Raw genomic sequence first — 20,288 nt, 5'->3', positions numbered from 1 at the left:
AATTCAATATATGTTATACCGTCCTTCAAAATATGTTATGATTCGTGTAGAGATCCGTGCACTTTAAAACAAGTTATGCTGAAAAAATCAAAAGGTGATATAATTTTGGCCGGTACTGTATATAATACATAAAAATACATATATTTATTTATATTTGTTTGTCTTATTTGATATTGCAATCTATGAAGTTGTATAAAGACATTTGGATATGTAACGAGTACTATTATAGGCAATTTAATTATCACAGAATTATTATTATTATTATTATTATTATTATTATTATTATTATTATTATTATTATTATTACTATTATTATTATTATAGGCATTGTGAGTGAGCCACAGAAAATATTACGTAACAGACTATTAAAAATATACATATATACATTTTATATATAAAATTTATATGTATGTACATGCATATATGTATATACAAAGAAAAACAAATTATAGGCTATAATAAACGTGTCTGCAAACAGTTTCAATTATTTATTGCCATGCACAATTTTTTAACAATTAAACATTACTTATTATTATTAAATATATTATATTTAATTATATTTAATTATAATTACTAATTTATTATTTCACAATACTACATTTACAGTAATACATAAATTTATTTTCTTAAATTGTCCAACACTTATTATTAACAATATTAGATTGGATTACATTTGCTTACTCTTTTGAGATTTAGATTTGATACATACACGATTACAACAGAAATTAAATAATTTTTTCAGTAAAAATAATATAACCGACAATATTATGATAATATTAAGTAACAAGAAAGCGTAGATATCGATCAGATTCTGTTCCACCCAGCTCTGGGATTTAAGTGGAAATTCTAAATTTCCATTTGGATGACGGACGGCATATTCGATCCACCAAATCGCCAAATCTAACGGCGGCACTGGTCGATCTCGGAATTTACTGGATAATTGTTTCATATTTTTTGTATAACTGCACAAAGAATTTTATTATAATGTTATTGACGTTAATAACATTAAAAATGTATGATGCATCTTATATAACTAAATGCAGAACAAAATATAATAAAATATTTTAAGCAATTATTATTGTAGGAGTATTGTAATATTTTTTTTTTAGATAAACTATATACAATTTTTTTTATATTTATTATTTGGATAATTAAAATTATAATAGCAAAGATATTAACAAAATTTATTTACAAAATATAAGTATATGTTATCATAAAATAAAACTATCAAAACAGGAATATTCAAATATTATACTATTTGAATATTCCTGTTTTGATAGTTTTATTTTATGATAACATATACTTATATTTTGTAAATAAATTTTGTTAATATCTTTGCTATTATAATTTTAATTATCCAAATAATAAATATAAAAAAAATTGTATATAGTTTATCTAAAAAAAAAATATTACAATACTCCTACAATAATAATTGCTTTCATTGTAAAATATTTTGTCAAACGCATCTAATACGGACTCCGTAGATAAATTATTATTAATGTTCAATCGTACAGCAACACCTTTATGTTCTAATAATGCCACATTGAATTTCTGATCCGCGAAAAATGGCATTCCGATTATTGGTATACCTTTCCAAATAGCTTCTTGTGTACTGAGAAGACCACCATGCGTCCAGATTGCTTTTACATTCTTGTGAGCTGAATATAAATATATATTATAATAAATTTTAACTCACATTGAAGCTTTGGTAAAAAAAACCACAATCTAACATCAATGTGCAAAGAGTTGGTTTATTGTAAAATACTCTTTATTAAATTAATTTTGCAATGAGCATTCTGTTATTTGTAAATTATTTTTTTATAAAAGTATTTATTTATTATTATAATAAAAATTGATTTTATCATCGAGATATCAGAAAAAACGCGATAATTAGATGAACTGATATCTATACTGATACTGACTGATATCTGCTGATATAGTATTTATGTCGAAAATCAGATTGTTTGTTAATTAATTCTAGGAAGAATTATATAGAAAATCAAAGAGAGATCGTTTAATTTATAAAATAATTAAGTGCACGATATATTTGCGTCAGTCTATCACATTATTTTACTAGAAAAATACAATAATCATTTAAATAATAATTTCAGTGCGTGATATTAAAAACAAGTAACTTCTATAATTATAAAACATATTTTACATGCTTCGTTAGAAAAATGCTATTAGTATCATCTAAAAACTTTATTCGGATATTAATGCATGAATCACTAAGAAAAACAAATTAAAATTTAAATATAAAGACATTTAAGAAAAAATATATAAAATAATTGAAAAATAATTATAAAAATAGCTAATTGTTATTAATTATTATTAGCTAATTATTACAAATAAAAATATTGAATCGCGTATTTTTCATATATTTTTTAGTATAAATTGTAAAACATACCTAAAATTTCATTTTGGGGCATCCACTTCACAACCATTATATTTTGTACTTGAAATGGCAATTCAACGTCAAGCTTCCAAAGTACTCGTTGTTTGAGTTTCGATAGAGCTAGTGTAATGATTTTAAGTTTATCTAGTCCGATAGCTTTCCACTTTACATTTGTTCCCAACGATATTACAACAGCTCCATTCTTTGCACTATCGAGAAATTCACGTATGCTCTGCAATATTACGTAAAAAATAAAAACATTTCAATAATATGCTATGATACGTATGTCTCATTATGTCAGTCATAAATACCCGATCCCTACTCTTGCAAAACAAATTATATTATAATTAAGCAAGAAGGCCAAGACCTTTTATTATTTATCAAACTTGTTTAATCAAAATATGACCTTTTGTTTTAATGACATGACTATGTTAAAATGAATAACTATTAATAAACATAATTGACATTTATGAAACTTAGCGACGTAATAGCTGTTTTATCTCTATTTTAACTTATATTAATTTATGATTTGAATTGCAAATTGGAATAGTATAGATTCGAGTCATATGAAATATCATATGAGATATCGCTTGTTTATTTGAATGATTAAAATTTTTCTAATAATATAATATATAATTTGTTTGAAATTGACAGTTATTATTGCCCAGTTATAGCCCAATTATAAATAATTAGACATTTAAAAAATCTGATTAATTTCGTGGGGGTGGTGGGGGGGCAACAATAAATGACTATTTACTATTTGTTAAAAAATCTCGCTTAATAAGAACATTTTTTCAGAATGTTCTGTATACATACATCAAAAATATAAATCAAAATTATGTACAAAGATCAATAATAAGTTTTAAATCAGGATAAAATTTCGATTCAAGCATTTTAATGAAGTGCTATTTTTTTATGTTCAAATTTGGTAGTATTTTTTCCTATTATTTTTACTCATTCTTAAATAGTGAAAATATTCATTCTTACATCGGGATATGTTACGGCTTCTTCGCCAACAATTTGTTGCACAGCTTGAGCATGCAATCCTCCAATTTCTATGACGTTTGGAGGCAACGGAATTCCAGACTCAAACGCAGAATGAGTATTGATTAATATGATGGGAATATCTTTTTCTATTTCACTTAACGGCCTAATCTTGTGACCTATGTATTGCTCAGCAATTCGTTGAGAGTTCGGCATGTAATAAAAATGTCGAACTAGATCGTCCACGATGTAATAAAGGGCATTCAATGTTTTTTGCCATAGATTTATGGGTTTTGCAAGATCTTTATATGGATAAGATCGAACAGTTGGGTAATTGGATCCCCCAATGTAATATTTGAACCAAGGTGCAGGACCGAACGGGCAATAGCCCACTATAGGTGGCTTGCCTTTAGCAATCTGAAAACAACTGTCTATATAGAATGTTATAAATACATTTTTTGTATTTATTAGAGAGATTTATTTTAATTATAGAAATGTTTTACTTTAAAATATAATTTACTTTAATGTCAGTTTATTTTTAAATTGTGAAATGTATATACAGTAAACTATTAAAAAATAGAAATAGAAAACAAAGATTTTTTTTTTAAATGTGGAAATTAAAGTATTCTATGAATTATATAATTTGTTATATTTGGGGTACTGTTTAACTGCGATTTAAGATTTATCTTTTATGCATGTTTTCTGCTTAATCAATCTCTTTTTGTCTTGTTTGTTCGTGTCACATACAAAATATACATATACTATATAAATATACTTTTATATACATGTATGTATATATGAATATATGAATGTATCCGATATATGTATATATGTATATTTTTTTTATAATTAATTATACATTTATTATTCAAATAATGGTGTGCATATATATTGTTTATATTAATAGATTTTTGATACTTACGTCCCACAATCCGTATAAAAATTCAGACAATGTAATATCTTGCACTATGTCATCAAATTCAATTTTCTTGATTATTTCCAAAAAATCTTTAGCTCCTTTAGTTTCTACCAATTTTTCAGATGAGAGTATCCCCCACACATATAACGAATATGTCATATAAAATACAGTATATTTTTCCCATTCAGCTGGATCATATTCTTTCTCTTTCTGTATTGCCTTTACTATATCTTCGAAAATCTGAAAATAATAAATATTTTATATTATACAGAAATAAGAAAAGCACGTAATTTTAGGAAACATTATTTTAGATAAGACCGGCCGGTTTAAAAAGATAGATGGTTGCTCCGAACATTTTATTTGTGTTTAAATAATATGCAGATATTTTTTTTCTTTTTTTAAATAGATTTTTGTCTATTATAGAACACTATACGTATTACATTTTATTGTATATATTATACAAAATATTTTTTATTATTTATTATGTTATCTAATTTATAATTTACAATAATAAAATTAATTTTTTTATAAAAATAAATAATTTCATTAGAATCTTTAAGTCAGAGATCTGTAAAATATCTGATTGGGGGATTGAAATGCTGCTTATTATATAACAGCTCTAATATGTAATTTATTCCTCTGTTTAAATGATACTAAAATAATATTTAATTATATAGTACTGAAATAAAATTTAATAATTATGTAGTGTGTGTGGTCTGACATAACATCATTGTATGTACTATACTGATACATTATTATAAAGTAAATAACAGCATCCATTCTTCTGTTGTTCGTGTGTAGGGGAAAGTATGCTAAATTATATCCCCCCTAAGGTAAATATTAAAATTGCAATAAAACTATAAAAGAAATGACAAAATTTGTTTATACATTTGAAACTATAGTTCTTTGACAATGATATACGCTAAAAATCAACACAAATTTATCATTGTTTTATATTGTAAACTAAAAATTTAAAAAAAGTGGTATTCGGTACGATTTACAATAACTGTTTGCTAAATTGTACCCATGAGTTTTTAAATCGTACCTCTAACAATAAAATTATAAAAATTGTTACAAAAATAAAGTTTTATTTTCTACAAAAGTTCTCAATCTGTAACAAAACATATCTATAAGAAGATCATCGTTATAATCATAAATTCAAAAATTTAACAAAAATACTTTTTGTATCATACAAAAATATAAATAAGTGTTATCTCAATATAATTATAAAATTTGATAATATTTTCTTCAGTTGTCTATCTAAATATAAAGAAAAAATAACTATACTTGAGCAAAAAAATTAATTTATTAATCGTTCCCGCATGATATAGGAAAAAGTTAGTGATACGATTTACCGAACTTCCATTGCTTTGTCTGTGAATAAAATATGTAAGAAATATAATCTTAAAACATTTTGCCGATTTTTCAACGCTTCTATATACAGGATTAAATCAGATGAAAAAATACTTTAATAATAAGTTTAATTGCTTATGTATCTCTAAATGTGATAGCTTAGGCACGGAGGTCCGAATGTTATATGAAAATCATACAAAATAAATTTATTAATGTCACAAATTAACGGATCGCTTGAGAAAGAAAACAAACATTACGCCATTCGAGTGAGAATAGCTGTGATACAACAGCGTTAACACCGTAAAATATTTTAACTTTGTTTAAAAAATACAGTAAAGATACGATTTAACGAACGGTACGATTTAGCATGCTTTCCCCTATGTGGTATAAAAATTATAAGCTACTTATAAATTATATAAACTACTTATTTTGTGCGCTATTATTTAGAATATTATCTAGAATATTTTCAAATCTCAATAACATATACTTACGGTGTATGTCAAATTCTGCTCGAGTTTACCGTTGATCTTAGGTTCTTGAATGCTCACTACGTGTATATGATGGCCTTTGCGGAGTAATCCTTTCAATAAATTCATTGTCCAAACATGATGTCTGGGTGATGGAATAGCTTGTATTAGTAAAATCGACAGCGAATTCGATACTGTTGCAAAACCTATTAAAATACAATAAACAAATAAAAGTTTCAACATGATTAAAACAAAGTAACGCTATCTTTCTTGCTTGTTCTTGCAATCGAAGTTTACGACCGAATGTTTCTACTAACTATCTACAAGCTGGTTATATCACTATCTATAACTAAAAAGACACCCGAGTGGAGAGGAAAGGTTAATGTTGTGGGTTAGTCTATTACGGAAAGTAAATCAAATACAAGTACGGAGAGAAATAAAATAAGTACTTTATGACACGTACAAGAGTGCCGGAATGCTTGTATTGACTTAATCGCATAGTTACTTGACGTTTATTAATATTTTTCTTACAAGGGAGAAAATCGGTTTTTACATTTCAAAACGAATATCATCGAAATGAAAAGAAAGATGAAAAATTGTTTAAACAAAAGTTTTATAGTTTCAAATGTACTTTACAATGGCGTATTTGGAATTTTTAAAAATAGTACAATTTTTCAAAATACTTCTATTGTACCATTTATTATTAGTTTTAATATTTTGGATAAATGTTTATATTATATTAAAGCTTATGTTGCGCTAAATTCATCCATAATATACAACACAATTTATCAATAAAAAACAAAAAACATTTATTTTCGATAAAAAAAAATTGCAAAAAATTCTTATATGCATTTTCCTATCTTTGTTACAACATAATTTACATATTGTAAATATATAACAACCGCGTTTGCTATGAATATTCTGCATCATTATCAATAATTAACTTATTAAAAAAAAAAAAAAAAAAAAAAAAAAAGAGATAAGTTGTCATGAAACAGCGACCAAATAAAATTAGTATATGTAGTGTGTGTCTTTATATTATTTCTCAAAAATTAGTTTCCACAACATAACTTTGTCATTCATGGTTGAATTTGGCGCAACATAAGCTTTATTATAATATGAAAATTTTTTCAAAATATTAAAAATAATAATGAGTGGTGGGGAATTCTGAAAAATTTTACCATTTTTGTAAAATCCAAATAGCCATTGTAAAGTACATTTGAAACCACAAAACTTTTGTTTAAACAATTTTTTCACATCTATTTTCATCTCGATGATATTTGCTTTGGAATGTAAAAACCGATTTTCTTTAAGGGATTGTTTTACCCCTAAAACCGTTTTTAGCACCAACAAAAAATTGTTTCGTTATTAAGACCTATTCTATAATTATACAAAATTTCAGATTTTTTGAATTTTTGCGTTGCCGAATGTCTCTTGTTAGTCATTTTTATTATTCTGCTCTAGTCGTTATTTCTTTCTGTTTTAATCATTTCAAACTAATTATGATAATAAAAATAACGATACCGTACGGATATGCTATCTATAATTTTAGTTGTCATTGTTTTGAAAATCGAATTATGGCATTTAATTGTCCAAAAGAAAAATTGTTAACATCTGATAAATATAATGCGATAGATTGAGAATTAGTTATTAAATTAATTATACCTAAATAATACGTATGCCATATCAAAATAATACATAAAAATACATATATTTATTTATATTTATATGTCTTATTTGATATTGCAGTCGATGAAGTTGTATAAAGACATTTGGATATGTAACGAATACTATTATAGGCAATTTAATAATCACAGAAATATTATTATTATTATTCTTATTGTTATTATAGGAATTGTGTGTGAGTCACAGAAAATATCACGCAACAGACCATTAAAAATATATATATATTTTATATATAAAATTTATATGTACGTACATATGTGCATAACAAATTATAGGCTATAATAAATGTGTCTGCAAACAGTTTCAATTATTTATCGTCATGCACCATTTTTGAACAAATAAACATTACTTAAATTATTATTGTACAATACTACATTATCTATATTTACAGTAATACACTAATTTTATTTTCTTAAATTGTTCGACACTTATTATTAATAATATTTGAATAGATTACATTTGTTTATTCTTTTTAGATTTAGATTTGGTATATACACGATTACAATAAAAATTAAATATTTTTTTAAATATAAAGAGTATAACTGATAATATTATGATAAGATTAAGAACCAAAAATGCATAAACATCGATTAAATTCCGTTCTATCAAACTCTGCGATCTAAGCGGAGATTCTAAACTTCCATGCGGATGGCGGGCAGCGTATTCTATCCACCAAATCGCCAAATCTAACGACGGCACTGGCCAATCTCGGAATTCACTGGATAATCGTTTCATATTTTTTGTATAACTACACGAAAAACATTTCATTAGTAACATTATATTTTATGGCGCATATTAATTAAATGCCGAACAGAATGGTAAAATATATTTAATAAAATATATTAAATTAAAAAAAAAAAAAACTTGTGAAAAATAATACATACACATAACACTTGCATAAATATATAACAAATAAAATTATCAACATCAGAAATGTTAAAACACCATACCTTTCATTGTAAAGTACTTTTTCAATCGCGTCTAATATTGATTCTGTGGACAAAGTTTTAAAGTCTAAACGAACACCAGCCCCTTTTTGTACTAATATTTCCACATTGGGTTTTTGATCCATAAAAAATGGCATTCCAATTATTGGCACACCTTTCCAGATGGCTTCTTGTGTGCTCAGAAGACCACCATGCGTTCAAATTGCTTTTACATTCTTGTGAGCTGAATAAAAATGTATATTATAAAAAATTTTAATTTTTTCTATCATGAGATAGAAATCCAAAATTTGATATTGGTACAATCATTTTGCTAATTATAAATTTTTTTATTAAGATAGTATAATTATATAATGAGCAAGAGAGAGCGTTCTGACGCTTACAAATTATTTTCAAATAAAAAAAACTTATTTAACATTATAATATAAATTGATTTTATCGTGGAAATTTTAAAAAGAGTAATAATTCGACGAATTCGTTTAATGTACAAAGAATCGTATTAGGTTAATTTCAAAAATCAGATTTTTTACTAAGCAATTATAGAAAGAACATTTAAGTAATAATTTGAATGAATGGTACATTGAAAGCAAGTGAGATTTTTGCAATTATAAATACATTGTACATTGCTCTTTGAAAAACAATAACATCTAAAAACATTTAAAAACACTAATTGAATTTTATAAATTAATATCATTAATCAAAAACAAATTCAAAATTTACAAATATAGATATTTAGACAAATATATATATATCATATATATATATATAAAATAATGACAAATTACAAATTATCGTTACAAACATAAATGTCGAATCACATATTTTTCGTATATTTTAGTAAATTGTGAAACATACTCAAAATTTCATCTTGCGGCATCCATTTTACAATCATTATATTATTCGGCACTTGAAATGGCAGTTCAACATCTAGCTTCCAAAGTGCTCGTTGCTTAAGTTTTGACAAAGCTTGTGTAACAGCCTTAAGTTTATCTAGTCCGACAGATTTCCAGTTCACATTTGTGCCTAACGATATTACAATAGCTCCATCCTCTGCTCCATCAAGAAATTTACGTATACTCTGCAATATATATAATAAAAAAAATGAAAACATTACGATTTTTATATCAGAATATGCATTTACTAATGTAAATTTATTTATGTCAATTATAATATTTATAATCAATCAATCATAAATACATAAATACAACCGATACACATTATCTTTGTTAAAACAAGTTGTATATGGCTTTGTTATTAACTTTGTAAAATGATTGTTAAAATAAATAACTGTGAGAATAATAATAAATATATTAATATTTACGAATTTAGGAAGGTAATAGTTTTACTTTAACTTATATTAATTCATAATTACTAATTACAAATTGCAAATCGAATAGTATTATATGACATATCAAACCCATGAGAGATTGCTTATTGTGAAAATAATAATAAATATATTAGCATTTACAAATTTAAAGACGTAATAAGTTCTACTTTAATTTATAATTACAAATTGCAAATTGAAATAGTATTAAATGAAATATCACATATAGTCCAGTCGGCAAGTACGTTCAATTATGGAATAATTAGGACAAAGCTGGAATAAATTTTAATCACTTTGTTTGGGTGTCAGAAATGACATACTGAGTTTTCGACCTCCCCCGGGGTGAGCTTCAGCCGCCATCTTGGAAGAAAGGGGTGAAAAATCGGTTTTTCGCGAATATCTCAGTTTCTATTAGATTTAGGTTAAAAATAGTTCCATATAATATTGTAGGAAATTAAATTCTCTACAAAAAAGGTTATATAGGTTTTTTTTCTACGACAAATATTTCTGACGCTAGAGCCGGGAGAAATCAGGGCTTTTTGCAAGAAACGGTTTTAGCGACTTTATTTCGCCGTATAATACTTTTCAGAGGCTGTAGTGTACTTTTGAACCCGTTTCCACACCACCTTGCGGTAGAGATATTGGCGCGTTTTTTTTAATGTGGTATCCCCTGTAGGCCTAATCCACTTGCCTCCTCTCAATTTATTCAAATCTTATTCTTTTTGAAGTGGAAGGTTGACATATGTCACCTTCCACATCATCTTCTTTTGCCTCAACATTATCTTCCTCCGCTTCCTCTGTTTCTTCCTTGTCGTTTGAATCAATCTCGCTGTCAGGATCGGTCAATGTCTCCTCAAAATGAGTGTATAATCAGAATGCTCCGTTTAATGTTAATAGACTTTTAATAGACTTTCAATTTGACACTAAAATTTGACTATAGACTTTAATTTAGTAGACTTTTAATTTGACTTTGTAAGTAAAAAATTAAAAATTGTCTTATATATTTTCATGTAAATGTAAAGATTCCTATAATAATTATATAACTGTTGTATTTGTATCCAAAATGCTGGATAAATAATAACGTATCCTGTGATTAAATAATATGTACATTAATAACCATATAAGAACTGTATATAAAGTATATAAATATTAAGAGAAGATATCTGTGATCATTGATGATATGTGTAGTATCAATACGATCAATATATATCGATATATATAGTATCAAGATATTTGTATTTCAGAAACAAAAAATAGTACATATTTCAGTCTGCCTTATCGTTGATTTCTACAGTTCCAATTTGATCATTTTCGATCGTAGTAGTGCAATTTCCACAAAATAATGTTAACACTTTCCAGTCATCAAACGAATAAATAAGAGAAGAACGATTATGAATAAACGTCATTCGTAATTACGTGTTGCGTACACGAATTTATAAATAATGTATATAGATTAATGACACGGAAGAGAGAGAACTAAAGATAGAGAAGAGATAGAGAAATAGAGAGATGTATGTCGCGATTTTTCCAACTTGTAAATATATCATGAATATATGTATAATCGCTCAGAATTCGCGCTTTCGAGACAAACAATAAACGTAAAAAAAAGAACAATTACATTAATATGACAGCTCGCAATTTAGAACTAAACTAGACATCGAACATAATAGAAATTGCGTGCTTAATCCAGTTTGACGTCATGGATCGTATATTGCTTTAAATTAAGATAGCAAATACGGAGTTTCTCTCAAGTATCATATATATACATAACACATCGTTGAGAGATAAATGAATAGGGTCGCGAGTTCGATGTTTTAAGTGGAAATAATAAAAAGAAAACAGCACAGTTTCATTTTCAGGTTTTTCTTCGGTACATTCCCGGTCGAAAGTTTGAGACACGCTACAGATTTTACATTTATTAGAATTCACGGTTTAGTATTTACCATAATTTTTGCAACATAATCACGTAATATACAATATTCCATTGTAAACTGTGAAATAATCGTCGTAACTATACTTTTAAATTTATTTAAAATCTAGAATGCTCCTAGTTTTTAACAGAGTGTATTTATGGCACTGTCGAATAGAAAATATAAAGCCCCGGGTGTGTAAATCGATGACGGTTCATTAGCACAGTAACAAGATCCCTGAGAAGTGAGATACAGCGAAATAAAACAGCTAAAAACCGTTTGTTGCAAAAAGTACCCGATTTCTCCTAGCTCTAGCGTCAAAACTATTTATCGTAGGAAAAAAATCTATATAACCTTTTTTGTAGAGAATTTAATTTCCTACAATATTGTATAGAACTATTTTTAACCTAAGTGTCTAATAGAAACTGAGATATTCGCAAAAAACCGATTTTTCACCCCTTTCTTCCAAGATGGCGGTTGAAGTTCACCCCGGGGGAGGTCGAAAACTCAGTATGTCATTTCTGACACCCAAACAAAGCGATTAAAATTTATTCCAGCTTTGTCCTAATTATTTCATAATTGGGCCATTTTAAACGACTTGCCGACTGGACTAATACACGCACATGAGAGGTTGCTTATTTACTTCAAAATAAAATTTTAAATTTTAACATTTTTTAAATGATATATTTGAAATAGAGGTTATTTATTATTACTTAATTCGACTAAAAATGATAAGACATTACAAAAATTTGATTAATTTTGTTGGCAGTAATTAATGACTATTTACTATTTATAGAAAAAATCTCCTTTAATTTAATTTAACTTAATTATTAAACAAATCTCTTTTTATATAATATTCTGTATATACAATACAAAAATATAAATCAAAATTATATGTATATGCACAAATCAATGATAAGTTTTAATTCAAGATAAATTTTCGATCACTTCTATTTTTTTAGATGTCCAATTTTGATAGTATTTTGCTATTATTTTTACTAATTGTTAAATAATAAAAATATTTACTCTTACATCGGGATATGTGACTGCTTCCTCGTCAGCAGTTCGTTGTACGACTTGAGCTTGCAATCCTCCAATTTCTATAGCGTTTGGCGGTAGCGGAATTCCAGGCTCAAACGCAGAATGAGTATTGATTAATACAATAGTTATATTTTTTTCTAACTCATGTAACGGCCTGATTTTGTGACCTGTGTATTGCAGCAGTTTGTTGAGAGCCCGGCATGTAATAATAATGTCGAATGAGATCATCCGCGATGTAATAAAGAGTATTACACGTTTTCTGCCACAGACCTTCGGGTTTCGCAATAGGTGAATGCGTATAAGGTCGGATAGTCGGATAATAAGGACCACCGATGAAATCTTTAATATAAGATGCAGAACCGAACGGAATGAAGCCTACTACAGGCGGTTTGCCTTTAGCAATCTGAAAACTATCTATGTAGAGTGACTTTTTCGTGTGTGTGAATCATATAAAAAAACTTAACTCTCTCTAAAAAATATAATATTTATTTATATCAATCTCTAATTGTAATTCTATTCTCAAATTGTAAGCGATTAGGTAACTGATGATACAGGTTTTTTCTCAAATTATGTTTCGGAAAAGTACTCTAGCAAATTTCTAGATAAGAAATCTTATTCTTGTAGTTAAATTTTAACACAAATTTATTTTAAAAAGGTTGCCAAAAAATAAATGTTATAAATATTAAAAAATAAAGGAAAAAGATGATAAAATTCTTGTTAAGGAAATTTTAATTACAGATTTTCCTGAAAAATTACATTATAAACTCAAATAGCCACAGTAATTATTATGATATCGTTTTGACGTCAAAATTACGTAATTTAACGTCAAAATACATCATTTTTACGTCAATATGATATACTCGAATAATAATTACTGTGGTTATCTGGGAAGATTATCTGAATTGGATATTGTTTAATTAAGTTTTTAAGTAGTGCACTAACATCTACATATCTATTATTATTATTACTATAATTAATTGATTACATTTAATTATTTAATTATCTAATTTAAATCATTTATATATACACATACACAGATTTTAATAGATTGTTTATTCTTACCTCCCACAATGCATATAAGCATTGATATAATGTAATGTCTTGTACTATGACATCAAATTCAACAGTTTTAATCATTTCCAAAAGTTCCTTTGCTTCTTTAGTTTCTATCGTTTTTTCACATAACGTTATTCCTATATCATATAAAAAGTATGTCGTATAAATTGTACTAAACTTTTCCCATTCAGTTGGATTATAATCATCGGAATTGTGCAATTCTTTCATTATATCACCGAAAACCTGAAAAAAATTATAAGTATTTTTTTTATGCAGGATAAAAATGACACGTACGATTTTAGGAAACAATATTTATGTAAAGCTGGCTGTACACGAATGCCGAAATGTCGCACGGTTGCTGCATTATTTGACGTACATTTAAGGAGTATCTAAATGATAATGCAGCAATATATAAAAATACGTAGTGACATAGCATTTTATTACAAGTAGTGTTATTTACTGTTTTATTATTATTCTTATTAATAATTTTATTATTATCAGATACTATTTAAATGTATAGTAAAGATGCAGCATTTATGCGTTTCTTTCATTACTTGTATGCAACTGACCTAACAATTATAAGCCATCAATTTATATTGTGCGTTAAAATAATAATTTTATCTAGAATATCATCTAGAATATATTTAAATTTATAATATAAGTTATCTCTTATAACATAAATGTACTTACTGCGTATGTCATATTCTGCGCGAGTTTGCCCTTGATTTTGGGTTCATGAATGTCCACTATATGTACGTGATGACCTTTGCGAAGTAATCCTTTCAATAGACTCATTGTCCAAATATGATGACTGGTTGATGCCGCGGGCTGTACCAGTAAAATCGACAAGGAACTTGACACTGTCGCGAGTCCCATTAAAGTAAAATAAAAAAACAAAGATTTTAACATAGTTAACAAAGTATGATGCGGATGCCACTTGCTTCACGTGCTTGTTCTCGCAGTCGAGTTTCAAGCTCGAATGTGCTATATACAATATCTCTCTCTTCTTCTCCCTCACTCGCTCACTTTAGAAATTATTTGGATTGAAAGAGAAGGTCACACGAATTGTTCACATCATACAGCCAATAGAATACACAGGAGGTTTCTAAACTCAGTGTCAAAACTGATACAGCAGCTTTTTGAAAAATGTCATTTACGAAACTTCAAACATTTTTCAAAAAGTTTGAAATAATTTATTAATTTGTGTTAAAAAGTATGTGTCGAAGTCAACAGAGGAATTTTTGAACACTTTTTGTAAAGATTTAAATAAAATAAAGGACATTAAATAACATATTTATTTCAATTTATATTGTCTTACGAAAGCAATTTTAATATTCTATAACTTCGAAATCATTCGGATTCAGACATATGTTTATTAATATTTTCGACTTGTTTTCATATAAAAAAAGCTGCTGTATCAGTTTTGACACTGACAATGAGTTCAGGGGGTCGATCATGTAACTTTTCTTTAGAGTGAAAACGTGAAAAGTGAAAAATTTTGCTTTGTTCCGCCAATCACGCATTGGTTTCCATAGTGAAATTGTTCACTTTTCACGTTTTCGCTCTAAAGAAAAGTTACATGATCGACCCCCAGAGACACATCCTGTATAATATATATATATATATATATATTATATACATATACAAATAATTATAAAAGTAATTTATTGTCAATTTCAATATAAATTAGATATTTATATAAAAATATTGTCTATATTTTAATCACACACATGTATTTTTAAAAATGTATGGAAATGATCGGATAACCAAATGTTCACGTGATGGTGTAATATGATAAAGATTATTCCACCTTCAAAATTACAAGAAAAAGAATATTTTATTGTGCCACAACTGTTAAATTAAAATTATGTTAAAAATGTATAACTTGGTTAAAAAATTAATAAAATATATAATTTAATTTACAAATTCAAAAGGAGGCTATATGGAGCCACGCGTAGGGTGTAGGTACGCAAATATTAAAAACAAATTTGTTGGAATAACAAATTTATTGAATCTAAACGTTTCGGTCCTTCCTTTGGACCTTCTTCAGTAAATTTAATACAATAAATAATAATGGGGAATCTACATACTACCGCACGTAGCGCAAAAGCCGTGAGCCCCCCCTATCGATATCCCATTAGATAGACAAAGTGACATAATATGTCAGGTACTCAAAAGTGGACTCTAATGACGGGTATAGTGAGGAATTTCCGAAAGGGGGCTCACTCTTACTCACACACTCATCCATCGCACGTTCACACGACCGTACGCGGACCAGTGATGCAAGATTTCACGCGCGACAGCCACTTCGCGACAGCCATCTTGCAGTGGAGGGGGTAGGTCGGCAGCGCAGAGCGCACCGAAAAGATGAGAACCCTTGTCCTTCGAACATATGTAGAAGAGGACAGGTATATATCTTTTGTCCTTCATTTTCTTTTGATAGAATAGAGCTACGAATTTCGAGAGAATCCGGAATACTGGCGATAGCGAATAGGCGATGCGACCCAATATGCAAAAAGAAAATATAAAATATAAAAAATATATTTAATATTATAAAATAATATTAATAAAATTAATATATTTTAAACATAAATTAAGTAACTTATATTTAAAATTTTAATTAAAAATAATTATTAATTAATAATAATTATAATTAATAATTATAAGTATATTTTATATATAAAAATCCACTCTTGGCCAATATATACGCCTTTCTATTAAAAAAGATTTTTTATCTTTAAAGAAATAATTGTAATAAAATAATATTTTAATTTATAAATATTGTTTAAGATTTTATTCTTTTTATTCTCTATTTATTTTGTACTAATGTACGACGTACATATTGTTGCTCAACGGAAACCGCGAGAAGGTGGTGGTTTCTTCCGTCAAAAAATTTAAAATATTGTATATTGGGAAATGTATTTCAATCATTATATTCGGCTTCCCGACGAGCCGTGTTTACCTTTTTTGCGCGTGTTGATCGTTTTACCGCGCGTCTCGTCTTGTCAAGCAGCTCTCCAATCAGCTGTTTGACACAATAACAATCTAGCGACAGGTTTTTGACATTTATGTCTTCGAAATTCGTCGAGTCGGCTGTAGACCGTTTTACTATAAACATCTCTCGTTTTCGAGCAATTAGCTCTTGATCAGTATATATATTTCGCTTTAACAAATAGTATAAAGTAACGAAAAATGTGTGTTGAATTGACGAAGCCCCGAAAAGCTCGTAAGCGAAGTTTTGCAGAAGCTTGGCTTACAGACGACCGATACAAATCTTGGGTATGTAAAGTATCATCTGATAGTAGTCTTTATTTTATTGCAGTATATGCAATAAAACTTTTTCGTGCAATTCAACATACATATTAAGACATGCTGACTCCGCGTATCAACAAAATAATATTAAAAAGAATACATTATCATCTGATAATAATAGTAATGATGATGTTGATACCAATAAAAAAATTGCGTAAATCAATATTTAAAAAAGAATGGTTAGATACTGAAGAATTTAAACTTTGGTTGCGTGAAGTGCCACATGAAGAAAGTTTATTTTTTTGTTTGATTTGTTATAAATCTATCGCTAGTAGTTTATCGCAAATCCATCGTCATGCAGAATCCAAAACACATATAAATATATATAAAAATATCTAGAAAAAAATCAATGAAATTTAGAAGATTTAAATATGCAAAATAAATCTCTTTTGCCATTTAATGAGCGTAAAAAATCCGCGGAAATCAGATATGCAGCATTAATTGCTGATAAAAACATTTCTCATCAAAATGCAACAGAGATTCTTACATTTTTTCAACAAATAGGAGAAGATCCTGACGTATTGAAAAGCATGAGCATGAGTCGAACGAAATGTAAAAGCATTATTACAAACGTTTTGTGTCCGATTGAGACGGATCGTGTCGTCAATAAAATTCAAAATACAAAGTTTTCAGTTTTTATTGACGAAACATCAGACATATCTAATAATAAATGGATGACTTTTGTTGTCCGATACGTTGATTCGGAGACATTAGATGTTCGCTCGCAATTAGTCAAATTAATCGATATTGATGCCAAAGATTCAAGCGCAGAAAAGTTGTTTCAGGCATTTAAATGTGAAATGTGGAAACTGCAGATACCATTTCCAAATATTGTTGCCTTATCGTGCGATAACGCATCTGTTATGACAGGGAAATATTTATCGTTCAAAAAAAAGTTGGGAGAACTATGTCCACGTTTACTAACTTTAACATGCCCTTGCCACTCCGCTGCATTAGCAGCGCATACTGCATGTAATAAAATACCTGCGTATTGCAATGAATTTATAAAAAAAATTTCTAATTATTTGAACAGCAGCCCAAAACGTACAGCAATTTTCAGAGAATTTTGTGAATGTTTCCAAGAAACAAATCGCAAAATATTAAAATTATGTGATACACGCTGGCTGTCTCATTATTTATGTGTCGAACGACTTCTTGAATCTTGGGATACAATTAAATATTTTCCTACCGAAATGGTTGTAAGGGAAAAAAAAAATTCTGGAGAATATCTACTGTCTATGATGAACAACGTTAACTAAAAGCTTATTTTCTTTTTTTAAAATATACTTTAAATTTCTTTAATGCATTTAATGCATTTTTTCAAGCATTAGAAACCAGAATTCATTTATTACAACCAAAATCCAAAAAATTTCTTTTCCAAATCTGCAAAAATTTTTTTAAAAGAAGAGCATTTACAATCATTTTCTGAAAATATTGCATTCTCTCTAAAGGAGAACCAAAAAGATCTTAATGAAGTTACTTTGGGTTCAGAAGAGGAATATCTTAACGAATTACTACTGGAAGGTCACGTAGACATTGTTAAAATTATTCGAGAAAATTGTTTAACATTTTATGTGACTGCTGCAGAAGAAATTCGTAAAAGATTACCAATAAATGACACATTTTTATCACAATTAATAGTTTTTCAACCATTTGTAAGCTTATTTTATAATAGAGAAACATCATTCTATAACGTTTCTTTCGTCATTAAAACTATTAGCGGTTTTGATGAAGATGCTTTAAAAAAAGAATGGATTGCATTAGAATCAGATTTTACAATGGAAGAAAAACAAAGTCTCACTAAATTAAATTTTGATAATGCTTGGAAAGAAATTTTACAACGTCGAGACACCAATAATAATGCTAAATATCCTAATTTAAAAAATGTTATAAATACTATTAGATCGCTTCCAAATTCTAATGCCGATCCGGAGAGAATGTTTTCTCTTTTAAATAATGTAAAAACAAAAAAAACGTAATAAATTTTTGTCGGCTTCTGTTAATGCTATTTGTGTATTTAAATCTGCATTAAAGACGAGGGGAGAAACAGCTATAAACATGCAAGTTAATGAAAAACATTTGTTTCTTATGTCGGCGGACAAATTATATGCTACTGCTGTAAAAAAATAAAAATATTTTAAAGCTACATGCTGCAGACGCTGATGTTGCCGACATACCTGGTCCCTCGTCTTATTAATAATACATTTTATTTAAAAGACGTCATGCTTATAAGCATGTAAGAAAATTGTGTATATAAATATATATACACACACACACATACACATAATATATTTATATGTCGAAGTATATTGGGATGCAATTCACTTTTTATTAATTAATTATATATAATTGACTTTTATTTCTTTTTTATTTATTTTATTAATTTTTTTATTAATTTTTTTTAATTTTAAATACTTATTTATTTATTTTTATTATTTTATAATTTTAATATTTTTTTAATAATGACATTTCCCAATATACATTTTAAATTTTTTGACGGAAGAAACCACCACCTTCTCGCGGTTTCCGTTGAGCAACAATATGTACGTCGTACATTAGTACAAAATAAATAGGGAATAAAAAGAATAAAATCTTAAACAATATTTATAAATTAAAATATTATTTTATTACAATTATTTCTTTAAAGATAAAAAATCTTTTTTAATAGAAAGGCGTATATATTGGCCAAGAGTGGATTTTTATATATAAAATATACTTATAATTATTAATTATAATTATTATTAATTAATAATTATTTTTAATTAAAATTTTAAATATAAGTTACTTAATTTATGTTTAAAATATATTAATTTTATTAATATTATTTTATAATATTAAATATATTTTTTATATTTTATATTTTCTTTTTGCATATTGGGTCGCATCGCCTACTCGCT

The 20,288-nt window shown here is 27.2% G+C and overlaps 1 protein-coding gene and 1 pseudogene across 2 annotated transcripts; both read right to left on the bottom strand.

The window, feature by feature from the left end:
• Positions 1 to 641: 641 nt before the first annotated feature.
• LOC145947700 (UDP-glycosyltransferase UGT5-like) lies at positions 642 to 6,378 on the bottom strand. The gene is made up of 6 exons (XM_083057473.1): positions 6,143 to 6,378; positions 4,302 to 4,538; positions 3,383 to 3,796; positions 2,408 to 2,627; positions 1,438 to 1,658; positions 642 to 964 (listed from the first exon to the last, which is right to left on the bottom strand). Exons 1-6 carry the CDS (start codon positions 6,359 to 6,361, stop codon positions 668 to 670), a joined length of 1,608 nt encoding a protein of 535 aa, XP_082913599.1. The 5' UTR covers positions 6,362 to 6,378; the 3' UTR covers positions 642 to 667.
• Positions 6,379 to 8,230: 1,852 nt separating this feature from the next.
• LOC145947699 (UDP-glycosyltransferase UGT5-like) lies at positions 8,231 to 15,058 on the bottom strand (annotated as a pseudogene). The gene is made up of 6 exons (XR_014427227.1): positions 14,770 to 15,058; positions 14,086 to 14,322; positions 13,015 to 13,426; positions 9,604 to 9,826; positions 8,755 to 8,974; positions 8,231 to 8,552 (listed from the first exon to the last, which is right to left on the bottom strand). The product of XR_014427227.1 is annotated as a UDP-glycosyltransferase UGT5-like (transcript).
• Between the last annotated feature and the right edge of the window lie 5,230 nt (positions 15,059 to 20,288).

This window comes from Prenolepis imparis, unplaced genomic scaffold (assembly GCF_030444845.1).
Source record: "Prenolepis imparis isolate NDT839.2.m4 unplaced genomic scaffold, iyPreImpa1.0 SCAF_123, whole genome shotgun sequence".
In the NCBI taxonomy this organism is placed as follows: Eukaryota; Metazoa; Arthropoda; class Insecta; order Hymenoptera; family Formicidae; genus Prenolepis; species Prenolepis imparis.
This window is presented reverse-complemented; position numbering and strand designations above follow the sequence as displayed.